The 17,298-nt window shown below is 51.2% G+C and overlaps 1 protein-coding gene across 2 annotated transcripts in view; it reads left to right on the top strand.

Moving 5' to 3' along the window:
• Positions 1–17,286, top strand: part of LOC143370134 (prohormone-1) — a 61,283-nt gene extending 43,997 nt beyond the window's left edge. The window contains exons 1-3 of one of the 2 annotated variants that reach the window (XM_076814809.1): positions 6,908–7,052; positions 9,348–9,467; positions 16,503–17,286. In XM_076814809.1, the coding sequence (XP_076670924.1) occupies positions 9,357–9,467; positions 16,503–16,667 (276 nt within the window). In that variant the 5' untranslated portion in view covers positions 6,908–7,052; positions 9,348–9,356 and the 3' untranslated portion in view covers positions 16,668–17,286. Of the gene's footprint in view, positions 1–6,907; positions 7,053–9,347; positions 9,468–16,502 lie in introns of those variants that run through there. The other variant, XM_076814808.1, reaches the window with a different exon arrangement.
• The last annotated feature ends 12 nt before the right edge of the window (positions 17,287–17,298 follow it).

The following is a 17,298-nucleotide window of genomic DNA, read 5'->3' as shown; positions in this document are numbered from 1 at the left end:
CCAGCGTTGTCTTCGCGAGCTTCCAGAAGGCGGACTCGTTAGCGCGAAGGAGAAAAATGCCGCTCGCTCGAGGGGAATGGGGAAAAGCGACAGGTGGTTCGGCCGTGGAGAAACGGATAGATTGAATCGAGCGGGTTCCGGTGTCACGTGCCAGCTTTAATTAACGGCTAATAACTCTGCGGCGCGGCACGTGACGAACCAAAAGCTGCGTGCCCTGGCTCGTCTCTGGCTTCTTTCCGTCTTCGGCCCTTTTCTTGGCGTCTTCCCCGTTAATTGTCGCCCCCGCCGCCCTTCGAACGTTTTCTCGTAAGCTGTCCTTTCAGCGAGTTCCTCGTTTTCTTAGCTCGACTCATTAGACTAATTGATAGACCGAAACAGAAGGGCGGGACATTAACTGCGACCTCTTGCAGCTTCCCCGTCGCGCCGACCTCTATCGAACCAAACAATCCCTCCTGATTCCTGTAATCAAGGTAGTGCAGAGTTTCTTTGGCTTACGCTTGTTTACGAACAAAGGTAGACAGTTTCTTTGATACGCAGGAAAAGATGAATACTTATGAGAATGATGCAGGTGGCCGTCGGACGAAGTAAAGTTCCAAGGAAGGCGAGACGAAGCCAGCGGCGCAAACGGAGCGACGGAGTAAATATTTCTGGCCGATTAAAGCTGCACCAGCATCCATAACGATCCAGAGGGGAAAATCGATGATATCGCCTCCCATCGACAGTTTTTCCGCGTAATCGCACGCGCCGCGAGTTTATTTAGCGAGAGACGATCGTACGCCTCCGCAACAAATATCGTGTGGCTCATCGAGCAATTATCAGCGGCGCCATTAATTAGCTAATGACGATTCCGCGTGAGTCGTGATTCCGTTTCACGGCCCGCCAGCGAGCTGTTGGAAATTCTACTTTCAAATAACAGGCTCGCGCAACGACCTGCGGTTACGCTCGGTGCGCGTTGCTTCTTTGACGTTCGTCCTGGGACAGACGAAATCGCGCCGCTGCATCATTGGCCGTCGCATCCTCTACGAAAAGCATCTTGCAACTATAGGTACATATCGAAATCTTAAAACGAACATCGATTGCCTCGAGGGTATAAATCAGGGGAGGACAATTTTTGTACGCTCCTTACGCCAGCGACGTAACGCCACTTTGCGAGCCTCTTCCAAAGATTGGCGACAACCTGCGTTGGACATCGAGTTTCTCCGATCGAGAATCAACTTGAAGCGACTCGCGCCTTGGTCCAATAAGGAAACACTTTTCGCCAAAGATCTTCCGTTTACGGGCGAAGCGTAAGGCCTCATTTCGAGTAAGTTAACCGGCATTTAACGAGCCGCCTGCGCGAGCTAATGGGCCGCTTACGACCACGACGATGGGGCTTATAAACCCAAGAACGATAGAATGCTTCTTGAGCCGAGGGATTCAGGCTTTTATCCAGCCACGGGGATGAGTTACAGGCCCTGAGCTACGCAGATTCCACGGTAATCGCGAGAAAAATGCGCCGCGAAGGGAAGAGAGATGGGTAGTTTGTAATTCTTCGGACAGGCCCTGGCAGAACTGCCTCAGAAGTGACAAGTCACTTATTCAGCTGGGAGATTTAGGAACGCGAGAGAGTTCCAAGTTGGTTGGAGAAAAAGGGCGTTAGTCGCGAGGACAGATTTTTATGCTCGACCATCAGGGGCGTTTCGACGATTAAAAGGACGACGGAGGGAACGGTGTCGGGCTAAAAAAGGAAAGTGGGAAAGGCCACGAAAATGTCCCGCGACACTGGAAGTCAATCAACGTACAGGCCGAGCACAGACCGATAATGGAAACTCGCCCTAAACATTTCTCTGGTAGCACTCAGCCCCCCGCCGCGACTTTTTTTCTCGCCCACTTACCACTTTACGACTCGATGCGCGACTTCCTGTACGGCGAACCGCCCTGAGTAGAATTATTTTTCACCAAACACGTGGCTAGTCCCCTTTTAAATTCGCTACCGTGTTCGGAGGGTCGATGAAACTAATTAGAAAAGATCGTAGGAACGTTCTAACGACACTTTGGGTGCGTTCCACTTACCGCCACGTCGCCCGTGATTTTTATTACATATCGCGAGCCCGGAGCGATTTGGGCGTAAGTGGAACGCGCCCTTTATTGAAAAGAAAGATCGATCGAGAAGGAACGGTTTAGAGGGTGGTCTGTTCGGGGGTGATGGCGACTTTTTCCCAGGGAAACTTTTGATTTTATCGACCGCGAGTAAAAGCTTTCCCGATTGTCAGATGGAGCCTGCGGTGGTAAGCCACCCCCTCTGTGTTCGATAAGGAAACTACCCTTGGAGATACGCTTTCTATTCGAGGATTACCGACGCTATTCGCCGTTGCCTCGGCGAAGCATCCCTTTGCAAGGTAGCGCACTCTCGCCTCAATGAATCTTCCAACGAGTGGTCGTCGAACAGATGTAGAAACAGGAAGCAGGAAAGAGAAGTACTTCGACGACTCCTTTTGTTTTTCGCGGCGGCTGCGCGCACATCGAAACCCTAATTTCCCTGGGCATTCGTTACAATTACCCTGACGCTGGAGTAACGGCTTAATTACACGCCGCGCGGTCCTCTCCAGTGAAGAATAAATTGAGAAAAGAAACAGAATAGTGCGCGCGCGGAGGAAATTGTGGTTTTCGCAGCGGAACCGGCTACCCGTTGCATTTGAAACCGTAGGCGGGGATTATCGGCAGCTAGAGAAACTGAAACGTCGTCAAAGAGAGCGTTAATGAGTCCCTGTTGATTATAAATCTCTTTCGCGGCCGAGCGACAGAAAAGAGATCCAATTTCAGCTTTGAACCAAAGGCTTTGATTTGCTTCGGGGCAGCCCTTTTCTCGCGATCGATCCGAGATCGGTTAGGCCGCGTTACGTGTTCCCGGACCTCCTGTACCTCCTTTGCCCAGCTGAACGAAACTCTGTCTCGTTAAGGGATAATTACGACGCCGATCCTGCGTTTCACGGTCTGTCTCGATTTCTCTCGGTAAGACGTGACGCGAACTTATTCGAAGCTCCGTCAAAGGGAGCTTCGAGGGTCTGGCTTATGTTCCTCTCCACCCTTGAGACTCGCAAACCCGGCTATTTGCTTGCCCAATCGCCCGTTCGCTGGTTAACAGAGGGAATCTTATAGGGTAAAGGTTCTCGTATCAACTATTACCTTTTCTTTCCACGCGATTGCGTCAAGTCAATTACCAGCCCTCGCGGAGACGGAACTGCAACATCCTCTTGATCGTTTACTACGCGATCGCGTAACGTTGCGCGCCTCCCGATGTTCCTTTTGCTCCATCAGAGGGTGGCGTAACGCCAGGCAGCGAGATAAGGCCGTGAGAAGAATAAAAAGTATCCTTTCAGTATCCTTCAAAAGCAACGCAGGTACTCAGTAGCCCGCGAAGATCTCGAATCGCCTCGGTGATACATTCATGGCAGAACGAGAAAATCATTTTGCCGGGTCCCGGTTCTCGAGAATTCAAGTTGGCGAGCGTCGAGCATCCCAGGGCCATCGCTCATTTCCATAGCGATCGGAAGACTAGGAAGCTCCGTTGTTATCTTACCTTACCTTGCGACGCGACAACGAGAAGCACCGCGGTTTCTCTGTCTATTCCCTGCCTCATCGGAGCATTGGGATCTCGTTCGATCCGCGGGTAAATTTAGGGTGTCCCGAAATACAACCCCACCGAGATACGTAAGCAATCAGCGAAGCGCGAAGACAGGTTCCCTGGCGTCTGACTACACAACGACTCGTTCCACTGCCACGGGAACAGCGACCCAGCCGAGCTGTCCGCGACACGCCCGTCGCCTCCCTCTTCGCAGCCGTTCCGTTGCTTAAAGACACGATCGTCGAGCGATAGCGGGAATGGTGCCAAAAGATAGGCAGACCCGTCGACACGGCAGATACAGCTCTGCGTCGCGAGATAGAGGCCTCAACGTCACACCTCGCAAATTCCTGCTGAAATATTCGCTCTCGATTCGACGAGCCTGTTTCGTGGCTGCTGCTGACGATTCCCGCGAATCTCTCTGATTCTTACGAAAGCCTAATCGGACCCGTTGGTTGCGTAAGGTAGTCACGGGATCGATTGCGCGCCGTTGGCCTTTTTTTTAATCATCCTTCAACGGCCCAGCGATAGTTCGAAGTAAACGGATCGCCGGTTGCCCTCTCGACGTTTACATCGACGCTGCTCCAGATCAAAGGGAAGAAAAGTATCGGGGTCGAATGTCGATTACGAGAATCCTTAATTAACGGTATCACGACGGAGACTCCGCGGGCAACTTGCGAAGTTACCTCGAACGCGTATTTATATGAAAACGCGGCTGTATCGACTGTTCGGCTCGTCCGCCCCACTTTTTTTTTCACGTAACGGATATCTCGCTTGGACAGGAAAGCAAGACCCGTCGCTGCGTCCACCCCTGGGGACCCATTCAGCTCGCTGAACTTGATCACGAAGCCGGCGAGCTGTCGGTAGATCGTTTCCTCCGAAAATTACATAACCGGAGGAACGGCGCGCAATAAAATTGCCCGTTTTATCGGCGCCGGTGCAAACTCTATCCATTCGGTGCTCCTCATTGCGATCCGTTCCACGCATCGCAATGAGAGCTCGCAAAAATGTCGAGGGGCGCGTAAAGGAGTCCGTTTACGAGTGGCAGAGCGCGAGTCGTTAAAACGCCGCGGTGTCGCGAGCGGTAGACGCAACCTCGTTCCCCACCTGCATTAAATCGCCATGCCGCCTGAAAAGCTGTCTAAACGAAAACAAGTTCGGTTTAATTAAAGTCGTGGGAGTGAGTGGCGCGCGATCGATGCTCTTCCACGAATGGCGCGACGATGAATTCTGTATCTGATTCGGGCGAAGAATACCGCGATGCATCCTTCCGACCACGGAAGTGTAGGCGGCGACAGCCGTTTGAATGCTAAGGTCGCAGAGGATCTCGGGGGGTTTCAGGGTGTTGGAGGGGTTGTTTTGGAGTTTCGAGACGCGATGCAAGGGATCATTCGTCGGGGCTCGATGCACCCTGAGGAATTTCGGTGGAAGCCGGTGTCCTGGATGAAGAATGGAATCCTGGAAGGAGGTAGGGACAGGCGTTTAGGAAACAGTGGAAGATCGAATGGCGATCGTTGACGCACTGCGTTTATCACGTTAGATTACGTCCCCAAAGCTCGGTGGTTGATGGCTCTTTTCTGGCCAGCCGATTGCCTATCGACGGTTATCGATTGCCAGCTCTTTTCCGCCTGATAGCGACCGCGCCGAGCGGAATCAACTGACGCCTCTTATCTCGCCGATCGAATCGTTATCGCGTTTCGTCGTTCCCTTTCTGCTTCAGGCGACCGCGGAACTGGCGAACTTGAATTATTACGTGGCACACGGTCGTTCGATCCACCCTTGCAGCGTATGCGTTACGCCTGCTAACAGTGCCCGAAGCGGTCTCACCGCGCTAATTGAATAAATAATTCGACCGGCAGGGTAGAACGACCGGGCGACAGGGTCGAACAGTAACGAATACGCGAAGAATGCCTGAAGAGGCGGTATCTCGCGGTACGTCGCGCCGAGCATGCCGTTCGGCATATTTTAGGGGATGAGACATTCCTGGGCTGCTTCGCCGTGAATTTCTACGCCAGCTGCCGCATTGCCCCGCAATTCTGCCCGACCAGTGAACGCTCGTTCGCTCATTCTCACCCTCCGCTCTCGCCATCCCGGACCCGGCAGATTTATAATTTTATATTATTCCGTAATTGAAAGCAAACGGACCTTTTTCCTCTCGAGAAGAATTCTTGAAAAATTGCGACACTCCGCCGTGGGAGAATGGCAAAGTGACTGGCAGGGTTGAAAGTTTTAGCCGTCCACTATTCTTCCTCGCGTGGACCGAATCTTAACGGTCGCCGATGCGTCGTGCGTTTAAAACTCGCTTCAAGTGGTTGGCATCGATCGAGAGGGTTCGTATGGATACCGCGACGAGTGTCACTGGATTCGATGCTCCGGTGGACCAATATTTGCCCGTCGCAAACGCGAAAAGTCAAACCAGCGTCGCTCGACTCCGACGTTTACCGAAAATAGTCACTGCTGCGAACAGTGGCTCCGAATTTGCGCGGTCGGTGAAGAAAAAAAAAAAGGTGCACGGCGATGGCTCGATCGTGACATCGTTCGCCGATAACTCGATATTAAAGTACGTTGCGAACTGCCGGAGCTTTCTAAAGGCGGCGATAAATTGCGCTTTGAAGGACGCGCGATAAAGAAGCCCGAGGCAACGGCCTGTCGAGGGGAAAAATCGCTCGCCTCTTGCTGCTAATCCAATCGCTCATCTAGTACGTCGATGAAATTAATGCGTGACCATCCAGGTCCCGGCTTGAAATTGAAAGGAGCCAGGTACGCGGGATCGTGTCTTCGCTGGGAGGAGCACCGTGCGCGTAATTCTCCCTCGTAACGCGACTGCTGAAACTGCCTGCTAACGACGGGCCACCGTCGTAACTGTAATCTGCGTACGGCTAGGCATCCCGTTACCTTTGGCAATCCTACTCCGTCTCTGTCCTCTAAGGAACGAGTTGTCTGTCCGCCTGATTGGAGAGCCGGAGCTGCACCTCGGTCAGAGTTCGATTCGTACCCACGGCATTCGATACCCAGTTGGGTGTTTAGTCTCGCGGAAAGCGCGAAGGGTGACCAGTAGTGGGCGAAGCGAAAAAATCGCGAGGGATTAATCGGCCAGTCGCCAATCGATCGGACTCACCCGAAGGTCGCAATCGGATAAAGAGTGGCAAAGGAGGGACGCGCGAAAAGCCCCCAGCGGATTCAAATATGGTGGTCGGGACGCGTGTCCGTCGAAAGAGTGGCTGGGGGTGGTTTCCACCACCATGCCACCAGAAGCAGCACTTCCACCACCAACGCCACCGACCCAGTGCGGGTCTAGGATATAAAGTGGTCGCGTACTTGCAAGCTCGGTTCATTCTGCCCCGTGTAGGCACCGATCCTCGTACCCGCTCAACAAAAACAACGCAACGTCCCAGCCAACCCCGGATCTCGCATCGCTCGTCCAGCATCTCCGCAGCTTAACTTACTCGAGGTACTCTTTTTCTCTATACGCTCCATCAACCGTACTCGTTTAAACGCGCCGGTTTTTTAAATGTACCAGCGCGATCTCTGGTCGTTGTTCCTTCGTAACTCGTAGCTTCGAGTAATCCAGTTGTCGGGCAGAAGTGCGCGTTAAAGATCGAGAAACCTGTTGCCGAGGGAGCGACGCAATTACTCGCCGTTCATCCCTCGTCCCCCACGATCAACGGCAGTTCCCTTCGCTTTGTTTTTCACCGGTAGAACAAGCACGCAATTCCCCAAGCAATTGCACCCCACGGCTTGCTCGTTTTCCGCCCGACGCCTCGTGCAGCTCGAGCGCGAACGCGACGCACGGCCAGACAATCCGGAGGCCTGTATTCGTAACTTACGTTAAACTCGCCGAACGATCGGGCCTTTCTAACCGTCCCTCGATATTCAATCAGTCGCGCAGTATCGTGAGCCCTCGATACTTCACTCCGGGACGTCGCTATTTTCACCGCGCAATTCCCCCTCATGAGTTGTCGCGGTCTGTTAGTGACAGTTAAAGAGTGGACGTCCGCGCTCATCAGACTGGATCGAACTGTCGATTCGACCGACGAAATTGCTCTCCCTTCGACCACCCACCCTCGTGTCAGGTCCAAGCGAATAAAAGCAATCGTCAAGCCCGCGAACGGCCTGCTTCGACACTGATCAAATTGTTTCACGGTCAATCGAGCCTCGCTACCTGAATAATGATAATAATACGTCTGTATGGCACCACCATTTCATGATGCATATACGTAAACAATTGTTTTGGGCAATATTTTTGTTTTCGGCATCTCCAGATTTCAACAATTCGCCGAATATAGAAACAAAAACATATCAACTCAGTAACTACTACTTGCTGCGTGAAAATATATATTTATCAAGTAGCGTTCTCTTTTTTTGTTAATTTCAAGTCAAAGCAATAATTTTATAAACAGTCGTAGGACCGCTTCGGCGAATTCTCGCGAAAACGTTAGGAATTTCTTTGCTGAATTTCAGCCTTGCGCGTCCGTTAACCCCGTCGCCTTTAGGCAATGAAAATTGCTCGGTGCCACGTACCAACGGGCCTTTGAAACGCCCTTCTGCCGAGGCAACGTTCCTAAGGAAAACGCAGAACGAAAAACACTCGTCGCATGAATGAGCGCTGATGAGCTGCAGTCGCTTTTTAAAACGCGACCGATTGAATCGCGCGAGATAATGCGCAGCCGAGTTTCGTTAACGAAATCACGTATCCCCGCGAATTATTCTCGGCTCGGTATTTCCCACGAATTCCCAGGTAGAGGAGCGACGAACGCGCGCGCAAGTTTTGCCTGTCCTCGTGGCGAAGTTGGGAGACTCGAAGGATTCTATTCGTCCCAGCGGGCGGGAAAGAGATTACCGTGATAACGAGCTCCGTTAGGGCTTCATTCGTTTTCGTTAGATTATCGCTGGACGACAGCGGGCGACGTCCGCCGGCACATAAATTAAGAAATACTGCCGCGTCGCGTTTAATTCGATGATCGTTGCTCAGGGCTCGCGCGGGACGCCGCTTGGATCCTTAATGGAGCTTGTCCCGCGAGTGAGTAGACGCTCGATCGAAGGACGAGTCTTGTAAATTCTGGACCGCGGTCTCGTGATGTAATCGAGGAGAATTTAGGGTCCCGCGGTGAGCTTGGAATACACGGCAAAGGATCTATTTTGGGATTCGCGGAGATTCAGGTGTGAAGAGAATTTTGGCTGGGGACTCGACTCGAAAGAGCCATTGCTTCCGCTCCCGTGGACGTTAATCGAATCGTACGCGGAAACGCTAGCTCCAGGACGACGGGCACAGTAATCCAAGACGATCTCTAATCGCGGCTTTAAATCTCGCCTCTTAACGACGCGCAAAGCGGTCCGCGGCGTCGCTGGACGAAATCTTGCCACGCAATCAAGGAACGAAGCCGACGCTGTAGGTGGTTTTAGAGCTTCCAGCGAGGAGATACGACGACTCGTTACTTTCCACGCTGTTGCGGCACCTGCGTCCAGAGGAAACAGCGTGCGTGCGTGCGTCGTTAATGGAAATAGATTCGCGTGGCCGTCGGACTTCTCGCGGCGAAAAACTTTCGTCCTTCCTAACGACGACGAAGAAATCACTCGCGAACTGCGCGGAAGTTATTAGCGACAGCCATGCGAGGGGATTCTGCTTTCCACCCCGATGCCTGTCATTAATAATCGAATCCCAGTTGCCATTAACGACCTAATTTTCTAGGCCGCCGGATTTATCGCTCCCTCTAATTATCAGGATTAACGTGGCTTTCTGTTTCAGAGCGAGAGGATGTCGTCGCTAAGAATCGCCGCGTTCGTGGCCGTGGCCCTGATGGTCCTGGTCGGTTGGTCGGCTTCTCTTCCGGCCGTCGACAAGGACAGGCTGTTAAACGAGGTAGATGTAAGTAACGAGAATTTTTCAGCCCTTTGAAAGACGTAGCGCAGACGTATTAACGCGGAAGATTACGTACGGGTTAATAAGGAGGAAGTGGAACGTTTCGCGTGCCAGCCGCTGGCGTCTTGTGCTCGTTAGAAGAATCCTGGGTCCCTGCACTCCTGCTTAGCTACTCGAGCAACGACAAACGCGGCTCGTTACCGTCTCACCGCGCGGTGCTCCCGATTTTTTCCCGCCGCAAGAGGCTAACGCTCGTCTTGAACTCGTTTCGATCGCTGCCACGGAGAACGGAGTCGAGTAGCACCGTTTAGTACCGCGGACACGGGCCTGTGCCTGCTGGATCTTCAATTGCTCGTTGCGGTAGATTCTTTTGATCGCTTTCCACGTCTTGATGAAAGCGTAAAGGGAAATAAACGAGCTGCGAGGTGTCAGCGGTAATTGCCGTCGGAGCTCGAATCCTCCGCCGTCTGACCACTGCCGCTCCTATTCTACTTGCTCGCGCGAATCGTCGAGACGTTCTACTCGCGCGTAAAGTAACCGATGCAAGACGATAGTATATCGTCGAACAGCTACTTACGTTCATTACAGGAGCACGGATCACGCAACGCGAATAGAGTACTCGTACATTTTCCATCATTTCCAATTGTCTCTTCCCATTAAACTCCACTCGACAGAGGATCGACTCCAGAATCCGCTCCCACCCCGATAAAGCATTGTTCACGCGTTCCTCGAACTCGGTCAAGCTCGAGCACTCTTGCATGTCCGCGAAGCTTATTATTCGCCAGCACTGCAGCCTTTACGCTCCTTCAATCGCTCCTCGATTCCGTTTATTTGTTCCGCTTGTTTTTCCTTCTCGAACGCTTGTCGTTGTCGACGCAATATCCAGGCAGAATCTATGATCAATGGTCGACGCTTTGATCTGTCAGCGGCCGTTTAAAATCGTCCCGCGGTCGGCACCGCCGCAGCTTTTACTTGGAAATTAATTTCCCTGGCTGATTAATTAGCAGATTGCGAGCACGCGGTCGGGCGTCCATTTATTTGGAAACGTTTTCCCTTCCCACGGGTTCTTCGCAGCGGCCACCACCGACCACGGGGATGTCCTCCCCGAAAAGAGGGCGAGAGAGGGAGGGGAGGAGCTTCGTCCATAAGGACGACATTGGAAGTTGGCGCGGAGGCAGCAATTTGTATTGCTGCCACGCGCGCCAGAACAAATGAGAAACAGTTTCGTCGAGAGGACATGCCTGTAGTAACGGGGACTACCGATCGTCCCTTTTTAATATGGAGCTTTCCCGTCGCGACGCAACCCCTCGACCTTTCTAGCCCCCAAAACTCTCCCCTCGGCTCGCTTCTGCCCGGCAGAATTTCAAACAGTTGCCTTCGAGGTGACCCTTCCAGTTCGGCAACCCTGACAAACTTGGCAGCAATTAAGTGGAGGAAACGTCGTCGAATAATCGCGCGGAGGGCTTTCAAGTTTGAAACTGATGGACGAAGGCGACTGAAAAAGAGCCTGGGAACCTGTTGCTCGGCCCCTGACGAGAGTCCCCGCCTCGCGAATTCAATTTCTCCGACGCTTCCTTGTCCTCTGCCGCTTTCAATGCTTTCAAAGAGTCGCGCGGGTTAATTGGGATCAAGGTGGAAAGGCCGTCCATGAAAACTTCGCTTTTCCGCGGTGCGAGTTTTCCACCGAACGTTGCAAGTTCACTCCGACTTGCTTCCGCGACTTTTTCGTTCGCGAGCTTCATTCGATTGCAAAGGGACCATTTAACCTTTCGTTACCCACGCGTGGTAGGATAGGCTGGGGAAAAAAGTCCCGAATTCAAAACATCTGCTCCTAAACAATGTATTGAGTTTCGCAGTATACTGTGTAAAAGGCGCGAAGAAACGGGGGTGACCACAGAGTCGACAGTTACTCCTGGACGTTCGTGCGAATTACACGACGCCTTTGTTATTTTATGTATCGTAAACTAAAAGAAATACGTCGTTTTTATTGTTTACGCGTTAAGATTATATGTTCCTTTAGTAATGCGGGGATGATATTGTTTATTGCGAAATGATAATATTTTCTAACGCAGAAACTACCTGTAGAGGTACCATTGGGGCAAAAAGTCTCTCGGACTGAAGATCTATATTTGATTATTTGTTTTCATAATAATTATCTTAAGATGGCCAAGGTATAAAGAAATGATGCCAAAGTCTTTAGTGTTTTTGCTTTAGTTGAGCGATTTGTTTTAGTTTTTAGTTCAAAGTGAGCCTCTGACTTATACTTTTCAACTTAAAAAGAATTAGTTTAATAAATATTTGTTGGTTCGAAAAGAGTTTTTTACTTATTTAGTTTAATATTACGCGAAAAGACATTAGGAACTTTCTACCCCACGCATGGGGCAAAAAGTAACTCAACAGAAAATAGCGGTATCAACAAACGAACTTCGCGAACGTAAAGCATAATAGTTTAGACAAAGTAACACCAGATATCTCTAGATTGTTAGTACTAAATTTTACATAGGTTTATTCGAAAAAATGGGACTTTTAGCCCCACCCTACCCTACTTTTTACAACATCACGAGTTTATCGTGCTTTTTTTAATTTTTACCTGTTCTGTGTTTCATCTGGGATTCTGATTTTTTTTAAGTTACGAATGCGACTTTACTTTAAAAATAATTCTATAGTCAAATCTAAAAAACGATGTAGTTGTCTTTAAAAAAGAAAAAAGACGGAACAGAGTAAACGACTACTATTATAAATAAGTATTGCTTTATTCATTTCCCTGATGACATCTTTCACGCAGTAGTTTCACTGTAGAATGTGTTTTGCCAATGAACTTTCGCACGCGCGTTGCCCTTTCCGCGAAACGTGCCACTTTTTCTTTTCAACGCCTGTGCATCCAGACTGAGAAACTGGAGTAAAAGAGGCGGGGATTTTTCATAAAGCGTAGAAGGCACAGCTAGGAAACAGAGTGGTCGCTCTCAGGCAGGATGAAAACTAATAATTCACAACTATTGTACTTTTTTACAACAGCTGAAGTCACGCGCGCGCGATTGTTCCGTATTTTCCTTTCGTTTCGGCCGTGTAACAGGTTTAATGGCTTCGCCATCCGAGCCGGCGCGTGGTGCACGTGGCGTTACCGCGGCCCAGGGGAGAAACTTGGGAGCTTTGGTCCTTTGAAGCCCTTTCCAGTCGTTTCGATCATTTTCCGCGGGGAGCAGCAATTCCATCCGTTCGTTAATTCCGTGGTCTGAGCGCGAAGGACGGTGAATCGTCGCGCGAATGTTACCGCAGATGTTGGAGCAACCGCGACGCTAACTGCGCAATTAACGCTGCCTCTAATAATCCATAGGTACGGGCTTAATCGCGCGCGTCCTCAGCGCGGTCAAAGGCAAAGGATGCGCTCGTCCCGATATAATCGCATACCTACACTCTCCTATGGAGATCTCGATACTCCGAGGAACGGGAGGCATGGGCAACCGTAATTGCGCGCAGATCCTTCTCCTTCGTTTAAGAAGGCCATTGCTCTTGATAAACTGTCGCCGGAATATTAATCTACATCGACGTAAACGGTTGCAAGCTATTACCGCCGGCATAAATCCAGCCACTATACAGCCCGGAGAAAGTTTATCTCGAGGGGGGGATTGAAAACTGCATTCCCGAGATTACAAATCCGCGATAATACCAGCCGGCCGTCCCTGCCTTGGCGGATGAATAAAGTCGACGATATTTATAGCAGGGCTAAGCCCTTCCTTTAATTAGGTGCGAGATATAGGGCGCCTCTGGCTCCGGAAGGTTCTTCCACGTGGCACTAGCGCCGCGGTAACACTTGCGTTCTACCGAACCTGTTCGAGTCGATAGATAAACCTTTATCTATGGCACTTTATACACGCCCCGATCGATCGATGGGGCACCGTTGTTGCAGGATTTCGGTCCCAGAAACCAGAGAGAAGGAAAAGAAGATTACTTGGTTTTTCTACGGTAGCACACTTGAGTGGAGCGTTTTCTATAAATGCCAGGGAAAAGTTGATCGTTTCACGGCAATTATTCCCCGAAGAAAGAGGTCTCGGGACGAGCGCCTGGCAAGAATTTAATACACCGCCATTGGATGTCGTTTCAAAGGGACAAATTTAATTTGCTAGTCGAGGCGAAGGCACGCAGAGAAACGGCACGAGACGAACGACTCGCGCAGCGAATTACAAAGCAAATTGCTGCCGCGGCGAGATTGTGTTCGCCAATGAATCACGGTGTCTTTCCTTTCCTCTTTCCCGCCGTTTAGGGTTACAAGCATCGCGTTACTCGAGGTAAATTGTTACTTACGCCGGATGATATTCTCCTTTAAACTCGTTTCAGGAAAATCTGCGCGAACTTCCGTATACGTATACTTGCTCGTTAAGTCGCTTCCGTTTCTCCCAGGCAATCAGCAGGTGGATACCGAAAACGCCGCGGCAATACTCCCCGCGTAGGCATTCAACGAAGTTGCGAACCCTTATTGCGCCACCGTTCGTTCGATGTACGTACCGTACGAAAACGTCCCCAACGTCGGTTTTCCCTCGGGCTCTCTCTCCCTCTATTTTCCGTAGGAAACGCATGCACGCTCGGAAGTAGGTGCTCGTTCGTACGCAGTTCCGTTGCGTAACCATTACCAGCGCGTTTGAATTGCAAATTGGCCATCATTGACGACGTAGATGCAACGAGAGTGTTTCGTCGGAACGTTTAAACGGGCCGAAGAATTCCCCGCGACCCGGCGAATTAGCATACGTGGGTTACGGGGAGAGAAGATGGGTGTCGAGGGAGAATCGGCGTGGCGCGAAATAACCGGCGTCTTGGATCACCGGGGATTTCTTCTTTTCCTGGAGGAGAGACGACGGGCGTGTTGCATAAGAGATTCAAATGGCACCGGCGCTGTTGTTCCTCCTCGTGTTTACGTACCCTCCGGCTTCATCCATCGGAATGGGATTCCGTTACGTCCTCCCTTTCTCGAATTTCCCCGACGGTCGTCCCACGTGTTCTTTCCCACCCATATCTTTATTCGATACCCATATTTCCCGACAACGACTCTGCAACTCTGCCGCGGAACAAACCCTTGCCTCTCTCGGCCGCCCTCTTCCCCCGTGTATAGGAAAATAAGCCAGAATTTACCTTCCTCCGAACGGGCGGAGCAAATTGATTTACGTTACATCGGGAATATGAAAAGCACTCGCCCCTCGGCGCGACGCGGAGCAATCCGAAGAATCAAGTGGGGCAAGCTGAACCCGCTACGGTATACGGGGCGCAGTTTCCCAGAAGCAGCCGGTATTCCCAGCGCGGCAAGAAAAATCTTGCGCTTCCGGTGCCGCGCCGGCGGGAAACGAGATTGCAATTGCGCCGCAAATAGAACGGAAAATTGCCCGACACTCGCTCCGTATCGCGGAATTATTCACGCCCGCGGATCTCTTACCGAAACCGATCGACCTTTAGCGAGCACCGAGGCTCTGAACTCTAAGAGCGAAGCAATCCATCTGTGCCCGATCGAGTTCACCAGCTCCAATCGGGCGAATCGTTCCGGGAGAAGATGCACAGCGGGGTCCATCGAGGGAAATTCTTCAGCGATGCCGATAGAACTGGTATCGTGGATTCGCAGGGCTCTGTACGCAGCAGAGTTTCGACAAAAGCGGGCGATATTGAAGATCAGCCTTTGTCGCTGGACGACTAATCCCTGAGATGACTCGCGGAAAGCCGACTGCCGCGGCCCTTTCTCGAGGCTCGCCTGGCGGAAGGCCGATAAATTTGCGGCTGATCCGATAATCGATGCCTCGGTGACGGCAATCCGATTTCAGACGGCGTCCGTCGACCGGTTGTTGGTCGTGAACGTTCATTCGCAGACCTTATAAACGCCAGGCTGTCTGACGACTCATCTGCATCGTGCATTTCACTCTTTCGCGGATGTCTCGCTTCTTGAAACATTTAGAAAGGTTTAAGGGGTCTTCCTAATGCGAGAAGAAAGCGATTTTGACGAGCGTGCAGTTTGCTGCTCCCCACTTGCTGTCTCGTTTCGCACGTTTGTTCGTGCAGCCACATAGACTCGTGACTTGACCTCGTAATACGTGGACCAGGCTTCCTTTTTCTCGCAGAACGCTTGTCGTTGCGATTCTACACGGATACCTTGTAATTATAAAGCACTCGAAGCAACGTCCGCGTAATTATAATAGATTTGGCTTTGAGAGCACGCAGATCGGTTCATCCGCAATGGAAAAGTGGGAAGAATTGAATTCCAGTGGCGTTTCGTGTTTCAACAATCCTCGGGGACTTTGCAGGGGCGCGCAGCCGTTTGGCGCGACCGGGAATAAAATCGCGTTAGCCGCGCCAGTATTATAATCCATTAACACCGTTCTCGGGGCGGCGATATTAAAATTAAAGGGGGGTGGACACCGCTGGACGCGCGAATAGAGGCAAGAAACGGAGGAAAGCCGGTACTCGCCAGCGTGAGACGGAATTCGCTCGGTCGTTCCGGTTGTTTCTCGCGGTCGCCGCCAATTCGTTCCAATTACTCCAACGACTGGCGAAAATAACGTTTATTGGCGGTGCACGCGCCCGTTAGCCTTTGCTAACGACGCTGGCTAACCCGTTTTACTCGTTGATGACGAGCAACTGCCTCTTGATCCTCGAGGAAACCACCCTCGAGTGGACAGAGGGCAAGATCCAGACCCGGTGCAGCTTTGTAGCTACCGAGCTTATTCAGACTTTACCAAATTGAGATCGTAGGTGAAGAGGGACTTAAATAATCCGTTGCTTCTTCCACCGGTGAGAGATGCAACACTCGTTCGCTGCGAAATGCAGTTAGGGAAACTCTACCGTTTTGCACGCCCTCCCGCTTCTTTGCGTAACTGCTACGACCGACTTGAAATTCCCCTCTCCTCGAGACTCCTATCCGTTCGTTCGATTGTCCCTTCAAGATCACGCTACGCGCTACACGAGAACGCTTTCAATTGGGCTGAACGCTCGTGCCAGCAGGACGCTTAGCCAAGGATGAAGGTTGTTTAAGTTTCAGCGAGAAAACCTGTGACACGTCTGTTTCAGTTGGTGGACGACGACGGAAGCATCGATACGGCCCTGATCAATTATCTATTCACGAAGCAGATCGTGAAACGGCTCCGGAGCCAGCTGGACATCGGCGACCTCCAGCGCAAGCGAAGCTACTGGAAACAGTGCGCCTTCAACGCTGTCTCCTGCTTCGGGAAATAGACACCGAAGGCTCGTAGCCCCGACGACAACCGTCAGCAACCTTTCTTCTACGTCTGTCCGCCTCTTCTTTATCCCGTGCTAGCTTTCCGAGCCGAGTGTAGCTCCAGGGACACCAGGTTCCTGTTTGATCGACTTACATCCGCGAGTCCAGTAGGACTTGAGTTGACTCTGTTACGTTTTCGACCCGTCGGACATTGCACTCCATTCCTTTCTTCCTTTCGTTCCAACCGAATAGGTATCCAAGCTTTCCTTTCATATTTTAAAGAACATAGCTCGAGAACCCCGTTTAGTTATAGCTGCAACCTCGCTCGAAGAAGCTTGGAGAACCTCACGGATGTACGTCAGCCTGGAGCTCGTTTTCCGCGATATACTGTACTCGATATTAAAACAGAAAACGGTAGATTAGCAACATAAATATCAGAGAGAATATTGACCGAAAGGTGACCAGCCACCAGGGATCTTCGACCTCCTTAATAGAGTTTATGGTTGTTGATTATTTGCCAGCGGAGCGGACCGCGGCGTTACATCCCGTTGTAAATCGGAATTTATGTTTCAACGAGCGCACGGTGGCTGTAACACTAATGCAGAGGATTCAATAAACAGTTTATTTCCGTTGTAATTTCTCATGGGG

This window comes from Andrena cerasifolii, chromosome 6, assembly GCF_050908995.1.
Source record: "Andrena cerasifolii isolate SP2316 chromosome 6, iyAndCera1_principal, whole genome shotgun sequence".
Classification (NCBI taxonomy): domain Eukaryota; kingdom Metazoa; phylum Arthropoda; class Insecta; order Hymenoptera; family Andrenidae; genus Andrena; species Andrena cerasifolii.
Note: the sequence above shows the minus strand (reverse complement) of the source record. Positions and strands in the feature narration are given on the sequence as shown.